General features: G+C 34.0%; 2 protein-coding genes across 2 annotated transcripts in view; both read left to right on the top strand.

Annotated features, from left to right (window-relative positions):
- Positions 1–17,415, top strand: part of LOC136820351 (NADH-quinone oxidoreductase subunit B-like) — a 201,439-nt gene that overhangs the window by 10,390 nt on the left and 173,634 nt on the right. The gene's annotated exons all lie outside the window — the stretch shown is intronic.
- Positions 2,824–3,920, top strand: LOC136820340 (uncharacterized). The gene has a single exon (XM_067076531.1). The coding sequence runs from the start codon at positions 2,853–2,855 to the stop codon at positions 3,741–3,743; it is 891 nt and encodes a 296-aa protein (XP_066932632.1). The 5' UTR covers positions 2,824–2,852; the 3' UTR covers positions 3,744–3,920.

Raw genomic sequence — 17,415 nt, 5'->3', positions numbered from 1 at the left:
AATATTTTGAAAGGATACGCGGTAACACCCCTAGAATCCAGACCTCTGCAATGGGATGAAACTATTGTAAAAAGTTCAACAATTGCCAATTATCAGGCTTTTTCGAGTCGAGAAAATTACGTCATAAATCTTCTTTTTTTAAAGGAAGAAGGCGTCAAAGGAAAATATCCCAAATTTTTGTTTTTCTATCTTTGTTTACTTTGTGAGTGGCTCATATTGATTTTTAATCTATTGTCTGAAAAATCTACTAAAACAGTTCAGCTCAAAACACTTTCGGCATACTTTGCAATATAAAATGAACAATAATTTAGAAGATTTTAATTTTCAAAGAGAGTTTTGCTGTGAAAGGTGACTAAGTGAAGTGATGCAAAATTTTAACTTTTACCCCGGAATGCCGGGATATCCTGGCTATTCGTATTATCCAGCAGCACCACAATTTCAACAAAGATTCCAACCACCTCCTGAAATACAGCACGCACGTCAAGAGATTGAAACTGAGGTTGAGAAACCGCCAATCAAGCCAAAAACCAAACGAGAGCATTGGAGCGCTGCGCAGACAAATGCTCTTGTATCCCAATGGCAAGAGAATTATGACGTTCTGAATTCTAAAGACGCAAATAAAGGATGGGCGCAGATCCTTAAAAAGGTGAATTTGCACGGAAAAGTGAGATCATTGGACCAGATCAAACGAAAATTTGCTAAAATTCAGGAAAAGTACATTAAATGTAAAGATGCAAATAGTAAGAAGACCGGTGAGGCTCTTAACACATGTCCATACTATGATGAGCTTGACAAACTTTTACATCAAAAGAAAAAAGTTAAGCTTCCTGAACTAACTGAAGTCGGTGCCGTAGGAATTTCTGGAGACATGACGATTGAAAATGAGGTTTTTGATGAAGAAAACGCGTGCGAAAAACCAATAGAAAACCTGGCTGAACCTGACAACCCAGCTGAACCCGTTGACAACCTAGCTGAACCCGTTGACAACCCAGCTGAACCCTTTGTTGACGAACCGAACGACCCTATTGTGGAAGAGCCCGGTCGTAAGAGAAAATACCAGAAAGATTATTTAGAATCCTCTTTTCAGTATTATGAGGAACTGAAAGAAGAAGTCCGGCAGAAAAAGCGTGCAAAATCAACAAATGAGAAAGGAAAGAAAATATCATTTCACGAAGAGTTGATCGAAATTCAAAAGCAGCAAATGCAAATTTTCAAAGAAAGTGAGAAACAGTTCCAAACCTTCCAAACGACCCTCTTTGAGAAACAGATTGCCGCTGACGCACTTGACAAAGAAAAAGAGCGAAATTTTTATCTCGAGTTTGCAAAGATTATGGCTGGAAACCAACAAGGCGAATTCAGTAAATCGGCTAGTAAATAACAGATAAACTCGTCATGTAAACACGGACTTCAAAACGGACATGCTTCAAAACGGACACAGACATACAGCTATTTTTGTTTTGTTAACATTTTTTCAAACCTTTTGCTATCAAGAAGTTATCTTACGCTAATGAATATCACATGTAAATTTCTTTTTGTTATCCCCTAGGCATTCCGAGGCTCTTTAAGAGATACCTAGTTGAAATATTTCGGCAAAACTTTCGGTATAAGTTCTCTATTTTGATGATATATCTAAAAAATCTTGTAATCTTGTCAGAGAGATGAAACGAAAAACTCCTTTCTTCCAATATACGATTTACTTTCGGCGATTGAAAATTCAGAAAATACATTTTAGGACGTACAGTTAAATATGAGTAGCCATTGGATAACCTGGGGGCACTGAAAAAATGGAAATGAGGAAAGTAATATTAATGAGGGAAATGGTTCATACTTTCCTACAGAAAGAAAAAATATCGTCAAAGTTTAAGATTTTTGACCCTTTGATCCAATCTCAAAAAATGAATCTTTCCTTTTTATGTATTGGCGTACAAATTCATTAATTATGCATATCGAAAGAGATTTTTTTTCTTCGTGTTTACTTATTTTGGTATCCTTTTAATTTCAATCCCATTGTTCAAAAAATAAGGTAGAATTACGAATTTTCTAGTGTGACCGCAACCTTTAACATCATTACACGTTTTTTATAAGAGTCAAAATTTTAAATTCAAATCAATAAAGAGATGTCAAACTCACTTGAAAACAAATTTTCATCTCCTCTTTTTTCTAAGAATTGTGTACAAATTCTTCTTTTGTTTATTTCATTTCTTTGATCTTACCGACGCCACTTTTACCAAATAGTTTAATGTTTTTCTTTTGTGTGCACAAATTCGCATGTAATGTAAACAAATCGATTTATAAAGGACTATTTATTTGCGAATAAAAGACATGCTCGTGAGAAAGAGGATTTCTCAAATTCCTTATTGTTTCTTTTAATGACTTAAATGGGGAAGTTATTTTTCGTTGTGACCGCACTCAACAAGAAAGCTTTATATGAGAAGTAACAAGGGAATTACCCCCATTTCAAATTTGAAACTTTAAGGTAGGGGGAGCCCAAAAAATAGAGTAAGTTTTCAAAAAAATGAAAAATTGATATTACAGGCTATTTTACGCAAAATTTACCGTAGAATTCGAATCTGAAAACCAAATTCAAAAAGAAAATCTATTTCTCAAGCTATTTAACCTTTTATACACATTGGTATAATAAATTTTTCATAAAAAATCCAAATTTGTGAGCTTTTTTTAGATTATATGGCACTTTTTCTTCTAAATGTGGAGTGGGCGTTAGCGGAAAATATCTAATTTGGACACGCGCATTCTAAATGAACTATATGACATATTTTGGAAGAACATCGGCCATTTTAATGTTTTGATAAAGTTTGGAGAAAGGAGAGGATAGACATCACAACCACTACACTATGGGAAAATTGAAATCAAGGACTGCAAGAAAGTATAAACCCAAACGAAAGTTTTATGGTAATAGATACACACTCAGTAGAGCTTTTGCAGATACAAATGAGGACACTTTTTGCTCAAGCCAAGAAGAATCTAGAAGTGTTGTGACTAGCTCTTCTGCAACTTTTCCTGTTACTGTTGAAGAACCTGGACCGTCCGCGCCGTCACAATCAACTTTGCCTTCTTCAACAACACCAACTGATACAACTACTGACTCTATCAACCCACCATTGGTATCAGCTTCTTCCAGTAAGATTAATCCTTTGCTGGAGGAAGATACAGCACCCAATAACAGTACTGATGATGATGGTCTTTCTGGCTTTCGGCTGATGGACACATCCATCTTGAATGATATTATCCGTAAACTTCCTTGCCCAGATTGTTTTGTGAATGATTTGAAACTTATTGAACAGAAATCTAAGAATGGGTTTGCATCTGAGTTTACATTGAAATGCTCAGCTTCCAATAAATGCGGTAAAGCATTTGAAGTAAATCGTAGAATTGTTTATAGCATGCGTCAAGTCGGAGTTGGTTATGCCGTCCTATCAAAATTCTCAAGCTACATGAACATGCCATCATCAATGTGTAAAACCACTTATAATAAAGTAAATTATGTGTTAAAAACTGCAGCTGAGACTGTGAAACCAATTTACAATGATCTCAGCCAACCCTCGCTTCTCTCAAAATTTCTCCACGGGAAGACACAAAATGCAAACGAGAGCTTTCACGGTATGATCTGGAACCGAATACCGAAAACGTGTTTTGTTGGGAGAAATGTTTTTGAATTGGGTGTTTATGATGCAATTTGTCATTTTAATGTAGGCACTAAAGCTGCCATAGAAATCTTTAAATAATTGAATATTGTACCCGGTTACTACACCATGAAAGGTTGTGATTGCGGGGCAACTTTCATGATGGCGGCATGCTCCATAGCAACCATTTTGGGCAAAAATTTTTAGTTCAAGGCATAGGGTTATCTTTTGTCTAAATACCATTAAAATTTCATAAGGAATAGATGAGAATTTGTACTAGAAATCTCATGGTTATGAGGGAAATTCGGGATAAATTTCCCGAGGTCAATTTTGAAATTTTTTGAAATTCCCGAGTGCAAAGAGGGAAATTTAAAACATTTCGAAATTTGACCGAGGGTAATTTATCCAGAATTTCACGAAAACAAGCATGGGATTCCTGGTTAATCTCATGGTTTGGATTGAAATTCTAACAATTCTGAAAGACATCAATTTAACACTGGAAATCAATCTGAAAATTTAGAAAGAGGTCTCAGAAAAATCATAGAAACGCGAATCGAGTTTTAATTGGATAGTATTCCATTTACTTAAGCCTTTGAAGTTAGTAAGAAAGTCAAAAATCGTGATGATATTCCAAACAAAGAAAATTTCACTTTTGCGGGAAATTACAAAAGCTAGGAGGGAAATTACAAGTTCGCGGGAAATTACAAATTAACGTAAGCAAAAACGTCAATCAAATTTCAATCAACCATGAGATTAAGTGAGAAATTTGATAAACAAGAACTCGTATGATTTTGACTTAATGCCGTTAATGGTTGCTAGGCGGTTGCTAGGGTAACTAAGTAGCCATGTTGTAAGGTCAAAAAGTTTTATTTTTTATTTAGAGTTGATATATGTGAAAATAATCAATCTAGTACAAAGATAATTTTTCTCCTAAGGTAAATGGGCTCCCCCTACCTTAAAGGACATTTAAAAAAAATTAAATTGACCCAATTTTGGGTTTTGAGCCAAATTCTGAGTCAAATTTAAAATTAAAAAAAAAATTATTTGCCGCATTATATGAGTACATATGTATGTTAAGTTTAGCACTGAATAGCATTTTTGAAGTCAATTGATTAATACTGTCTACACTCTTTTTTTTTATATGAACCAGTAACTTTGAGTTGAGGCTCAAACTGTTCTCATTTTTTTGAATTTTCAGCCTCAAATTGTTCTTATTCTGTTCGTACTTTTTGGTGGGAAAAAAGTTTTTGAGCAAGAAACTTTCTAGTCCATGGGTAGGGTCCTATAAGATATATTAGCTTAGTCACAAAGATATTCGGTTAAAACATATGCTGGAACGTTTAAAATTCAATGTCGGTCAAAAGGTCCATAGACTTTTAGAAATAATTTTTTTTCTTCAAAGTTGATGTAAATAAGGTCATCTCTTGCTACCATATGTAAACAAACCACTTTCAAAAGCAACGCGCAGGGTTAAAGGGGAAGTTATACTGTGTTACCGGTGATTTTCTAAAATTATTTTTGCAAAAGTCTACAACCTTTTGACTGAGGTTGTATGTATAAAATTTCGCTCGCGAAAGTTTGTTCACCTAAAGTAAATTAAATTGGTCTCTCCCAAAGGTAACGAAAATATTTTGGTATGTGGATTTTAGTTAAGTTGAAAATCAAAATAAAAGAATATTCGTTGGGCTAATAATATCTGGTAATGAAAAAATTATATTGGTAAAGAATAATTCGTGAAGACAGATTAACTGTACGTAGAAAAGAAACGATCCTTAAAACCATCAAAATTATATCTGGGCACAAACTAAAAACAGTCACAGTTTCATAAGGTTTCCAGGGGGGTTAAGCAAAATGATGACATTTCCAGGGGGGTTAAGCAAAATGATGACATTTCCAGGGGGGTTAAGCAAAATGATGAAATTTCCAAGGGGGTTAGGCAAAATGATGACATTTCCAGGGGGGTTAAGCAAAATGATGACATTTCCAGGGGGGTTAAGCAAAATGATGAAATTTCCAAGGGGGGTAGGCAAAATGATGAAATTTCCAGGGGTTAAGCGAAACGATGAAATTTCCAGGGGGTGGAGTAAGCGAAACGATGAAATTTCCAGGGGGGTTAAGCAAAATGATAAAATTTCCAGAGGGTTAAACGATGTCATAAGGCTTCCAGGTGTGTTAAACATAATGACGAAATTTCCAGGGGGCTAAACGATAATATGAATATTTCCAGGGGGTTGATACCAAATTTTACTTCGTCCACCCTACCAGCAGAACCATGAAAAAAATATTTTCCAGGGGGTGGTGGGAAAACTTTTTCCAGGGGCTTTTTCAAATTTTACCATTTTTCCAGGGGGTATAGACACATTTTCAGAGAAAAAAAATTCATCCTAAAAAGGTTCGTCCACACCCCTGTATGGTTTTTTTTGCAATGGCCCATTTTTCATCAAATGCCAAATTAAATTCCCACAAAATTAAATTCCTGCCAAAATTTCTTCCTTTAAGGTAACTAGAGAACGAGGTCAATTCAAAACTATAAATGATTTAACTAAAATTGGTTTTGACAAAAAATTATGTGATCGGTTATGAAAGTCTAAGTATAACTCCTCAGCGATTTCATCACGAAACTTTTTAACATCTACATATTTGGGCCTAATAGCTCTCAGAACATCTCGATCTCCTTCATGTAGTTCATTACCATTACTGTTAAACCCTTCATCTACCTCAAAGTCCTCATTCAGGTCAACTTCGTTTTCATCAATACAAAAATTATGAAGAGCTGTAATCGAGTGGATGAATTGTGTTATCTTAGCAATGTCGTCAAACTCTACCATTTTTAATCATTGAAATTTCCCTTTCATCAAACCAAAAGCACGCTCAATGACACTTCTTGCAGACGATAAACAATAGTTATAAAACCTTTCAGAGGGTGATAGTGCAACGTACTCTCTAAAAGGTGTCGAAAGGTACTGGCCAGCACGATGGAATGGAAACCTTTTTGATTAATGAATTTTTTTATTGATTTTGTTGATCTTGTGCATTGTTTTGGACCAGACCTGTGTCTTGGTCCCTCTATTTTGCTTCTGGTTTATTTTGTCCATCTTCTAAACCTAATTACACCACTTTTTCTATTACTTACTTCTTCTTACTATGTCTAATATTACAAAAAGAGGACCAACATCACCTCTTGAAGATGTAAGCGAGAGTATTGAAAATCTAAGAACTGACTTTACTACTCAGAAAAAACAAAAAGTGCACTTTGGTATCTCAAGAATTAAAAAACCACGTTCCACAGTGATCTTTCATTGGAACTTTTGTAAAATCGGGATTATTTTGGCTAATATCCCTTGTATCTCCTTAAGTAGTGCTCATAAAGAGATTAAATTTGGTATATAAGGTCTTCTTATAGTAATGTAAAAGTAGGAAAAACAGTTTTTTGATACATCAAACTGTTCACCAGTTATGGAGCACTTTCGTTTTCGAGAGATCCCTCTATCCCGTCCTCATCCCGGTTGAGATCCCTCTAAATCGGAATCAAGATAATTTTGGATAGGAAAATGCTAGAGACTTGAAATTTTCACATAATATACTTATATTTGTCCTCTAAAGGATAAAAGAAAAATAAAGCATTTCTTTTCAGTTAATTTCCTAAAATTTTGCTAAAACGAGGAAATTTGAATCCGATTAATCCAATCAGAGATCGCAGTGTTCGAATTCACAATCATCTTCTACTTCTGAAAAAAGTTCTTCTTCTAAAAACACCAAAGAAAAATCTTCTGCTATCTCTTCTGATGAAAATGTTGTTTTGGAATCTGGCTTTAAAACAAACAGACCTTCTTCTTCAGAACGTCTAATCCACTTATTCTTCAAGGACCACCTAAGAAGAAAAAGATCAAAGTCATTCTCCACGAACACACTTTTGAAATTAATTTTTGGAATTAAACTCCCACATCAACAATTTTTCTTTCCTTTCTGCTAATGAAGCTCACACAAAATCCGCTACTCTTATTTGTGAAATAGACATTAACGAATAAATAGAATTCCTTTTGGACAGAGACAACTGGAGCGAAAAAAATTAACTTTCACTCCAGTTTACTTCACTTTCTATTGACAAAAAATCAAATCTTCTGGATAGTTATTGCATAAATAAACTAGCAAAAGAACCAGAATCAGCATCCAACTTGTTTTTGACCACTTGGAATACTATGAAAATAAAGTCTACAATCTTAGAAGAAAAGGCAATCTTGTGTTTTTGAAGTGTTAAAAGGTGATATAGAAGATGACTTTCCTCTTACCATAAAAGTAAACACTTTGTTAGAAAGTATGATCCTATTGAAAACTACATTATCCAATGTAAAAAATGTTTGAAATTTGGCCATGTTCAATCCGTCTGTAAGACCAAGAATCCTCTGTGAAGTTGGTGTGGTAAAGAAAATTGTAGAATAAAATGTAATCAAAAATGTCGTGTGAACTGTGGAAAAAACCATTCGTCTTTTTGTAGAGGATGTAGTGTATATAAAGGTATAGTTGAAAAGGCTACTGTCACACGTAGTGACAGACTAAAGTCTTCCAAGATTTCTGCCATCAATAACTCTGTAAAAGAAGTAAAAAACTCATTAGGTCAACTTGAAAAAACATATGCACAAGTTGCGAACTTTAGTCAACAGACTAGTGTAAAAGCCTGTACTCAAGGAATGGACTCAATAAAATCACAAGTCACTGAAATTTCTACTCTGCTAGGAACAATCTCTGATAACACCAAAACCCTTTTTACAAATGTCAGCATTTTGGAGAAAACCGTTAGCGAAATGAATAGGCCTAATGCAGAAAAAAGACACTTTATGAAAAACTTTTTTCACATTTTAATATTTTCTTTACATTAAATTTTTGGTTTGATTATTAACAATTTTCTTTTCTATTTATATTTATAATAATACACCTATACATATCACTCAGAAATAATTTGTTTTTCTAGTTTATTTTTCATTCACACAATAAAATATTTATATATCTTTTTAATCAAAATACAGACAGGTCCCACTAGGATTCCATTATGTCAACTTTACTTCAAATAAAAACCTTCACTTTTATTACAATCACTATAGCCACAACAAATACTTTTTAATTAAAACAAACAGATCCATGTCAGTTAAAGAACGATCCATTTTCTTAGATTCTTTAAACAGTTGGGAGTGTACGGTGGCCCAGAAAGCTTAATAATAATAATATCTTTCTTTAATGTTGGGGTACCGTAATTACAAATCAAGTAAATTTATAACTAATAAAATCCAACAATATCAAAATCGACGAGATCCTTAGGGCCAATTACCTACAGATGTTACATGAGCATTTAGAGCCTTTCCAACGTTTTATCTCTGTTTTAAATTTGGCTAGAGTTTGAATGTCATGTAATTTCAACTTCTTAGGTAATTGGTTCCACAATAAAGATGCTCTAAAGGATAAACCGTAAATACCGAAGGTATAGCGAGTAGCTTCAGGGAGAGTTAAGAGTTTTGTGGATCTTAGTTTGTATACCACAGTTTTTATTTGAAAAATTTCTGCCATGAAGCTTGGACTCAAACCTTTGATTGATTTGAAAATTTCCACCATCAAATATTGTAAATTTTGAATGTGGATTTTTACAGTATTTGTACGGTTTAATAAAAACTCCATAGTCTAAAGAAAAGTTTGAATGTACCACACGTAAAGCCCGTTTGTGCACTCTGTTTATTTCATCGTTGGATGCTCTTGAGGAAAACATCCAAATGAGGGGGCAATATTTAAGATGACAAAGGATGTATGAGTTACAGCGTGTGAGGGCTTTTTCGGGATTCAAATATTTCCTTATCCTCTGAAGAGCTGTAGTATTCCTACTTACAGTAGAACATATTTTGTCTACATGTTGGTTAAAATTCAGTTTCTCATCAAAAATAATTCCTAGTAGCAAAACTGAATTTTTTGCTTTTATAGTAACATTCTTATACTTGATTGAAATATTAGAGTTATCAATATTTTTTCCTAATAGCATCATTTGGAATTTTCCTGGGTTTGCAACAAGATAGTTGGATTCGAACCAAGATATTAAAATAGTTAAATCGTTTTGCAATTTTTTCAAGACGATATTTTCAGTGGTTCCACAACTATCGATAGTGTTGTCATCAGCAAAATTGCAAATGTCGCATTGCTCTACAAATTTAATTATATCATTACACGGCGGGCCAGAATTGGACATAAAATGTTTAATTAAAGGCGAAACCGCCCGTGGAGCATTGTGAGTATTTATTATTAATTCTAAAATGGTAGACATTGCGCGTCTTAAATACTGAGATGGCGCATTGTTTTTTTTCCCATAGAAATTTGCCCGTTTTTCCGAAACTTCCGATTTTCCCGATAAATTTTGTTGTTTTACAAACCGATTAGTTAACCGAAATGCGCAATTTGCCAAGATTCACCTCTACAAAATTCTATCAAGGGACCCAGAAATTGTAACGTTGAGGCATTGAAAGGATAAAGTAAATATTGTTTAGAATAAAATAGTGAATTCAAGGATTTGTTATGAAATCTCCCCTAGTTTTTTATGAATACATGACCGTTTTAAAAATGCATAAACCAAAAGAAAGGCTTAAGAGATTGAGAACTATTTATTTTTGATATGCTTGCTTTTTCATGACTAGGGTCGAACCTACTCTGAGCATTTGTAAATCTTTATGATTTACCATGAAGGTAAGTATATGTACTCTGGCATTTATGGCTCAGAGGCCAGGGCATGATCAAGCAAGATTAAAAAAAGTAGTCAAAGAGCCAGGAGGGCAAAAAAGATAATAACACAATTTGAGGCACCTTTCTTGTGAGATGCCAAAATTGAAAATGTTTCTGAGTATGTACACATCATAAGATCTAAATATAAAGTAAAAAGTTCTAAAAAAATACCTAAGTAAATGTTATGTCTTAAAATTGACAAATCTAAGGTCACAGGGTAGCTACAAAATCTATTCTCACAACACTCTGCACACTGCCATACAGTACGGTTGGACAGGATACGACCTAACCTGTTTTTATGTAAACATTGAAAACACTGTATGGTGCCATCCATATAGTATGTACGCAGCTGCGTACGCTTTTGCTAGACCCCCTCTCCCCCCTTCACTGCGCAGTGAAGGGGGGAGAGGGGGTCTAGCAAAAGCGTGCGTCTATTGTTTTTAAATGACGTGTTTTCTATTGTTCTATGCGTACAAGGGGGAGGGGGTATCAAATATTAGGAAAATTGTTGCGTACGTACTATATGGACGACCCCTATACAATTTACCAGTCTGGACATTGAAAATCCCACGGTACTATTCCAGCCTCCAGTAAAAAATCTTGTGTTAAAGATGTTACAAGAAAATTGTTTTCCCGAATATCATAGAAAATTGAATCAAAATAAATCCAGAAAGAAAACCAGATTGCTCACAACGCAAGCATTCCTTCGGCCAATCACTCTCACGAAACGCGGAACGACTGGACAGGTGTTTTCAGTAAATTTCAATACCAAATTGATAAGGCTTTTCACTTTATCGGTACGTAGTGCGAAAACAAGAAATTTTTTAAGAACGACCATCAAAAATTAAATTGAAGAATTGAAAAATCATGTATAAACGATAAACTCTAAATATTAATCAAAATTACTTGTCTTAAATAATATGAAGTGTTGTTAAAACTCAAATATAATGTCCGGGATGGGAAATTGTATACGGTGCTTTCAATGTTTACACACCAGCATATAATATGGTGGTGATTTACTTAAAAGAAAACCAGATTGCTTACAATGCAAGCATTCATTTGGCCAATCACTCACACACAAAGCGCGGACAACTGGACGGGCGTTTTCACTGGTTTTCAAAATCTTAATAAGATAAACTATCTTGTGTTTAAAAGACGTTACGAGAAAATTGTTTTGTTGCTGAATATCATAGAAAAATGAATCAAAATAAATCCAAAAGGAAAACCAGATTGCTCACAACGCAAGCATTCCTTCGGCCAATCACTCTCACGAAACGCGGACGACTGGACAGGTGTTTTCAGTAATTTTCAATACCAAATTGATTAAGCTTTTCACTTTATCGGTACGTAGTGCGAAAACAAGAATTCTTTTAAGAACGACCATCAAAAATTAAATTGAAGAATTGAAAAATCATGCGTAAACGATAAACTCTAAATAAAATATTAATCAAAAATCAAAATTATATCCTACTTGTCTTTAAAAATATGAAGTGTTGTTAAAACTCAAATATAATATCTAAATAACCCTTATATAGTCTATGATAAAAACAAAATTTTGTTAAAAATTATGGTTAAGTATCTAATATACTCTAGAAATTTCTTAACTACATAATATATATTATGCTTACTAACAACATCTGACTCCTTCCGAGAAAAGAAATTTTTGTAAATGTTTTTAAATGTAGACGAAAAGCTGACTTGCATAAATTTATTCTTGCAAGAAAAGAACTCCTTACAGTAGTTAATTCTTCTGCGTATTAAAATTCATGTTGATGTTTAAATTTCTGGAAAAGACCTCACTTTTGTAAAATTTTGTAAAAAAAACTTTTATAAGTTTCCGGTTTCCACATTAAGATTCCTCAGCCAGTTTACAACGGAAAACGGCTAAGTCTGATGATGAAATAAAAAGAAAAAAGTGAACCAGGCTGACCGTTCATAAATTCACACTTTTAACTAATTTCATACTGATTTGCCAGCTTGGTGACTTTTATTTTTTAGCCAGTGAGGCCAGGGAAAATAAGTGGAAAGATTCCGAAACGGGGGCCAGGCATCTTAACACGGAAACCGGAAACTTATTAGATTTCACGGTATGTCATGAAAATTTTCTGAAAATATGAACAAAAAAACAAAATAGCTTCAGTAAAAACCCCCTTTTAAATATATTCATAGGGGTGCGAGAAATGTTTCAAATCCAACTTTAAAATCAAAAAAATGAATAAAACTATCAAAATTAAAAGACTTTCTTAAAAGTGAAAAGCCTTTTAGTAAATTTACGACAAAAGAAAAAAAAATTTCCTGGAAATATCAAAGAAAACTTTTGTAAAACAAAATTTTAGCCTACAGTAAAAACCACACTTTAAATATATATTTCATAACTTTGTGGTGAATAAATTCCTCTCAATCCTCAATGTAAATAGAAAATTTAATGAAATATAAACAATATCAAGAATGGGCAATCAGAAATTTGATAACTTGCTCAAAGAATTTAGTACACGGTATTTTTGAAATTTGAACAGAAAAGGTTTTCTGAATTAGCAATTTGCAAAAATTTGTAACCAGCTAAAATTTTCCGATAAAAGTAAACCGCTTCTTTATGTAGGATCTGAAAAGCACAACTGCAGAAAACAAGAATGACTAGTTTTTTTAAATAGTTCAACAGTTATAACAAAATATTTCCTTTTTCAATATAAACAATATAATAAAAACACTGTTGAGCATGATGGAAAGCATTATCAAATTAAACCTTCAATTTGTATTTTATCTCAAGGAAAATCTAAAAGGCCTTTATTAGATTTTCTCAATAACTGGAAGCTCTAAATAAATCTAATTAAATAATAATAAATATCAAAACACAGCCTAGAATTTTTCATCTTCGACCTCTTTCTGAATTTTCCTCATCAAACTACTGTCACACAAAAAGCACTTCTCATTTTTCAAATTGAAACCACAAATTTTACAATTTACACCATCCACAATTTCTGGAAGATATGTCTTATGCTTTTTTAAGTAATTAACTGTGTCAAACCCATTTTTTCGCAAATAAATTAGCTGAATGAATTCATGCCGGAAGATCATAGGCCATCGGTCTTGAAACGTTGTGTTCCGTGAATATCGATTAATGGATTGGTGCTTCTGCTCCCGGCCTTCCATTGTGTTAACACCTAGACCTAAATTATATTCCGTAAGAGTTTGTTGGGCATGATAAGGTGCTGCATTGCAGATCGTCCAAAAGCTAGGTGTGACCTTGTTTTCTGTTAAACAACAAGACTTAAACAAGATTTTACAACTATTTTCCATAATTTTCAATTGTTCTTGATCAAAATTATTAACACGAGCAGTATTTGAAATGACAATACGAAGATGAACAAACTGAAAATGGATGCGGTGTAGGGTGAGTTTTGTAGCCTCAGATGATACATTTCTTAAGATAAACTCAATAAGGCATGGAAAGTTTTTCAAAAATGCTGCGCTTTCTTTTCCTCTGAACCGATATCCGAACTGACTATCAAGCTTTCCCTTGGTATCATTAAACCATTCAGATACCTTTTTTGAAAGAAAATTACATCCTAATTTTTCCTTCACAAACATTAAAAATTTTCTGAAAAGCGTATTTTCAGGAACATCTTTGAAGGTGGTAAATTTGTATAAATTTTGTTTATCTGTTGATATGGCGATCAATTTTAAAAACATTTCTTTCAAAATATTATTCTTCAAATGAAGTGGTTCAGACTTTGCAAGATTTATGTACTCTCCGACTAAAGGAATTTCACACTGACGACTGCGTAAAGTTTTAGAAATATAGCTTGTTAAGTTGCTTCGCTGAGTCTCCTTTTTGGTGTTACCTTTAGTAAGTTCCTGTTCTTTCTTTTGAGCCTTTTTGGCATCCTTGATACGTTTTTCATAGGGAAAGGGGTTCCAATCTGTTCCCATCTTTTTAGAAAAATCATTTGAATTGCCTTTATTGACATCTGCAAAAGTGGAAAAGTAGTAAGAGTTATTGTTCAATTCACCGCCAAGAAAGCAGAGCATTTTCATATCGTTTGGCAGTTCTGAAAGTTTGAATTCAATCTTGTAATCTTTTTCATTGACATTCATAGAATGCACTTTACTTTCAAGGTATTTAACATCTTTTATCAGATCATATATGTATCGTCTGACAACAGTGGCTGTTTCGGAAACATTGGCACCAAAAAGTAAATAATTTTCCGCACTACTGGCAATTCGGTGGGCAACATTTAAAAACGATAATAAAATAGAAGTTCCAGTGCCGGGTGCACCATCCCCACCAAGTGCCATTGCAAACAAAATAGAATCTGGGTCCTTTTTCAAAATTTTAGGAAACTGGAGCATTTTATCTTTTCGACCTTCATTAACAATCAAATAAAACTCCGCAAGACGAAAAACATATTCTTTGAGAGGTCTACATACACCGTCAGCTGGGTCCTCATCCACGACTCCGTAGCCATATTTTTGCTGAACGTTTTCAACAAGACCAATGTCGATTTCCCTGATAAATTTTGACAATCGATCATAAGGTACAAAATTTGGTACGGCTTTGCTTCGGTTACATTTTCGGGCTTTTTTGTACTTAGCCTTGCCCATAACGCTATGGCTGTAGTACACATTTAGCGATCTCAATAAGTTTTCTCTTGAATTATAATATTGCCCTCTCCAATGACCCAATGCTTGTTGTTCAACTTCTGCAACAAGACTTGGTTTAGATGCCATGATATGTTTAGCAAGGTCTTTTGATTTCACCCTACTTGTTAGGGTATCCATCATACCGGTAACTAGAGGATGAATATTTTGGTTTACACCATGAATAGCAGAACACGCCTGGAATGTTTCAGCTCTACGTACTGTTAATGAGGAACGTGGCAGTTCTTTAGATGATGGTTTACGTCGCCTGTTTATTTTCACTCGTTTGGAAATTGAAAATGCAGTGTTAAAATGTGATTGAAGGGGTCGAAGTCTCTTTAATTTAACCTCTGCAAAATTGATACTTCCTGCCAATTTAGCAATGGTTTCGTCTTTGTGAGACAGCCTTCGCCTTAATTTTTTTATGCTTACTTGCTTATCACTAACACTTTCCTTTAAACCCTTTATTGACACATGCAAACCATCACTTTGCCTTTGTAAATCTGCTTTCAACCTTTCCTGCTCTTCTATCTTCAGTTTCATCTCCTCTAGATTTCGCGCATTCTTAGTAAACTGTCCTAGGTAACTATGCTTTGCTGCCAAGGCTTTAGATTTTCCTTTTGGAGGCATTTTATAAAAAGAAAGTCAAATATATAAAAACACTAGTAGCTTGTAACATTTCCATAAACGTTTTTTGTTTGAAAATGACATTTTACTGTCATAACATTGGTGGAACACTTAAAAGATATAGTTATGGGTTTTTCTTCAGTTGCCAAGACTTGACCACGACTTTTGCACGGAAAGATTTTCGATAAATGGTCTTTCACCTCCCGTTCAGACAATCCAGTTAATTTTCCAACATGGAAACGAAAATGTCCAAAATGGGAAAAAGTTATCATGCGCAAGGTTGGCTTCCCTTTCTTGTTTTTCTCTGTCTTTGTTTTGATACCGACTTGTGATCTAAAATCACGAATACAACGGAAGAGTTGGTAAAAAGTATCCGAATGAATGTCACGAATAACAACAGCTGTGAAGGGGTCGGAGTACTTTCTCTTTAAAGTTAATTTCCTTTTGATGCTCTTCAGAACTTCTGTAATGTGCCACTTGATCAAATCAAAAGATTTTTGCTTGTGATCAGATAATACACTATATGTGTCCAATGGCTTGAAATTCATTTCATAACTTTAATATATACTTTCTGAAATAGAATTTGACAAGTTCATTAAAGCAAGAGGGGCCAAACAAACATATTCTAATATAATTGAACACAACCGAACATAATCGATATTTTTTCAAAGAGACCACCCTGTTGAATAATTATGTAGTCCAGCAGAAAAACAATGATAAAACCATGCATAATTATTACAATAAACGTTATATTTTAAGAAATTTGTTAGTATTCGATTAAAGTTCGACAACTGAACTCAATCGAACATTAATCGTCCAACAAAAGTTCCTCGTACACTTTTGCACGCCGGTTTGTGTAATTTACGATGCGCGATCCAACGATTCACGATGCGCGATGCGCACCGTGGTAAACAAAAGCAAGAAAAGATTATACCATTGTTTTAGAATTATGTTAGATAATTTAAGTTTTATGATAATTATTGGAAATAATTAGCATATATTATGCGTGGATCGTGCATCGTGCATCGTGAATCGTTGGATCGCGCATCGTAAATTACGCAAACCGTTTGCACGTTTTATGTGAACGCCCCTTTCGGCGTACGTACGGTTTCAAGATACCCCCTTCAAAACTAGTAACTTTTTTAAACCATAGAATATGTATCTACCCAATCCAATTTAAAACAAAGGCTCCAGAAATATAATATAATACTATGCTATTTTTGTTTACGATACAGTTGCACGTAAACATTCAAATAAAAATTTGTTCGAATCAGAAAGAGATCAACCCCCTCCCCTCTCCCCCGTACATTTTTGTACCCTTTAAGGGGGAACCCCCTCCCTCTTTAGCGTACGTACTCTTTGAATGGTCCCCTGCCCTGCCTTTGGTCTGTACGTTTTAGGCAACAAGCCAAGAAAATCCATTTTTTTTGCTGACCGACTGACTCACTTTTGCAGACTGATCAAACGACTCATTTTTAAAGCATGAAACGACGCAAACACAAGTTATTTAGTGGTGTGGCTTATAAATACATATAGCCACAAAATCACAAATCAAATCTGAAATGTTTTTAATGTTGTGCATGCAATATCAGCATATTATAATATATAATGTTTTGCCAAAACAAATAGAAAACAGTGCAGAAAAAGCAAAATTTACCAATTTTCATTTCTGTTTTTCTCAGTGAAAAAAAGATTAATCAAAAACAAAAAAAAAAAAAACCAACAACAACAGAAAGTAACATAAAACTTCTCAAGA

This window comes from Clytia hemisphaerica, unplaced genomic scaffold (assembly GCF_902728285.1).
Source record: "Clytia hemisphaerica strain Z4C2 unplaced genomic scaffold, Clytia hemisphaerica genome assembly, whole genome shotgun sequence".
NCBI lineage: Eukaryota > Metazoa > Cnidaria > Hydrozoa > Leptothecata > Clytiidae > Clytia > Clytia hemisphaerica.
Note: the sequence above shows the minus strand (reverse complement) of the source record. Positions and strands in the feature narration are given on the sequence as shown.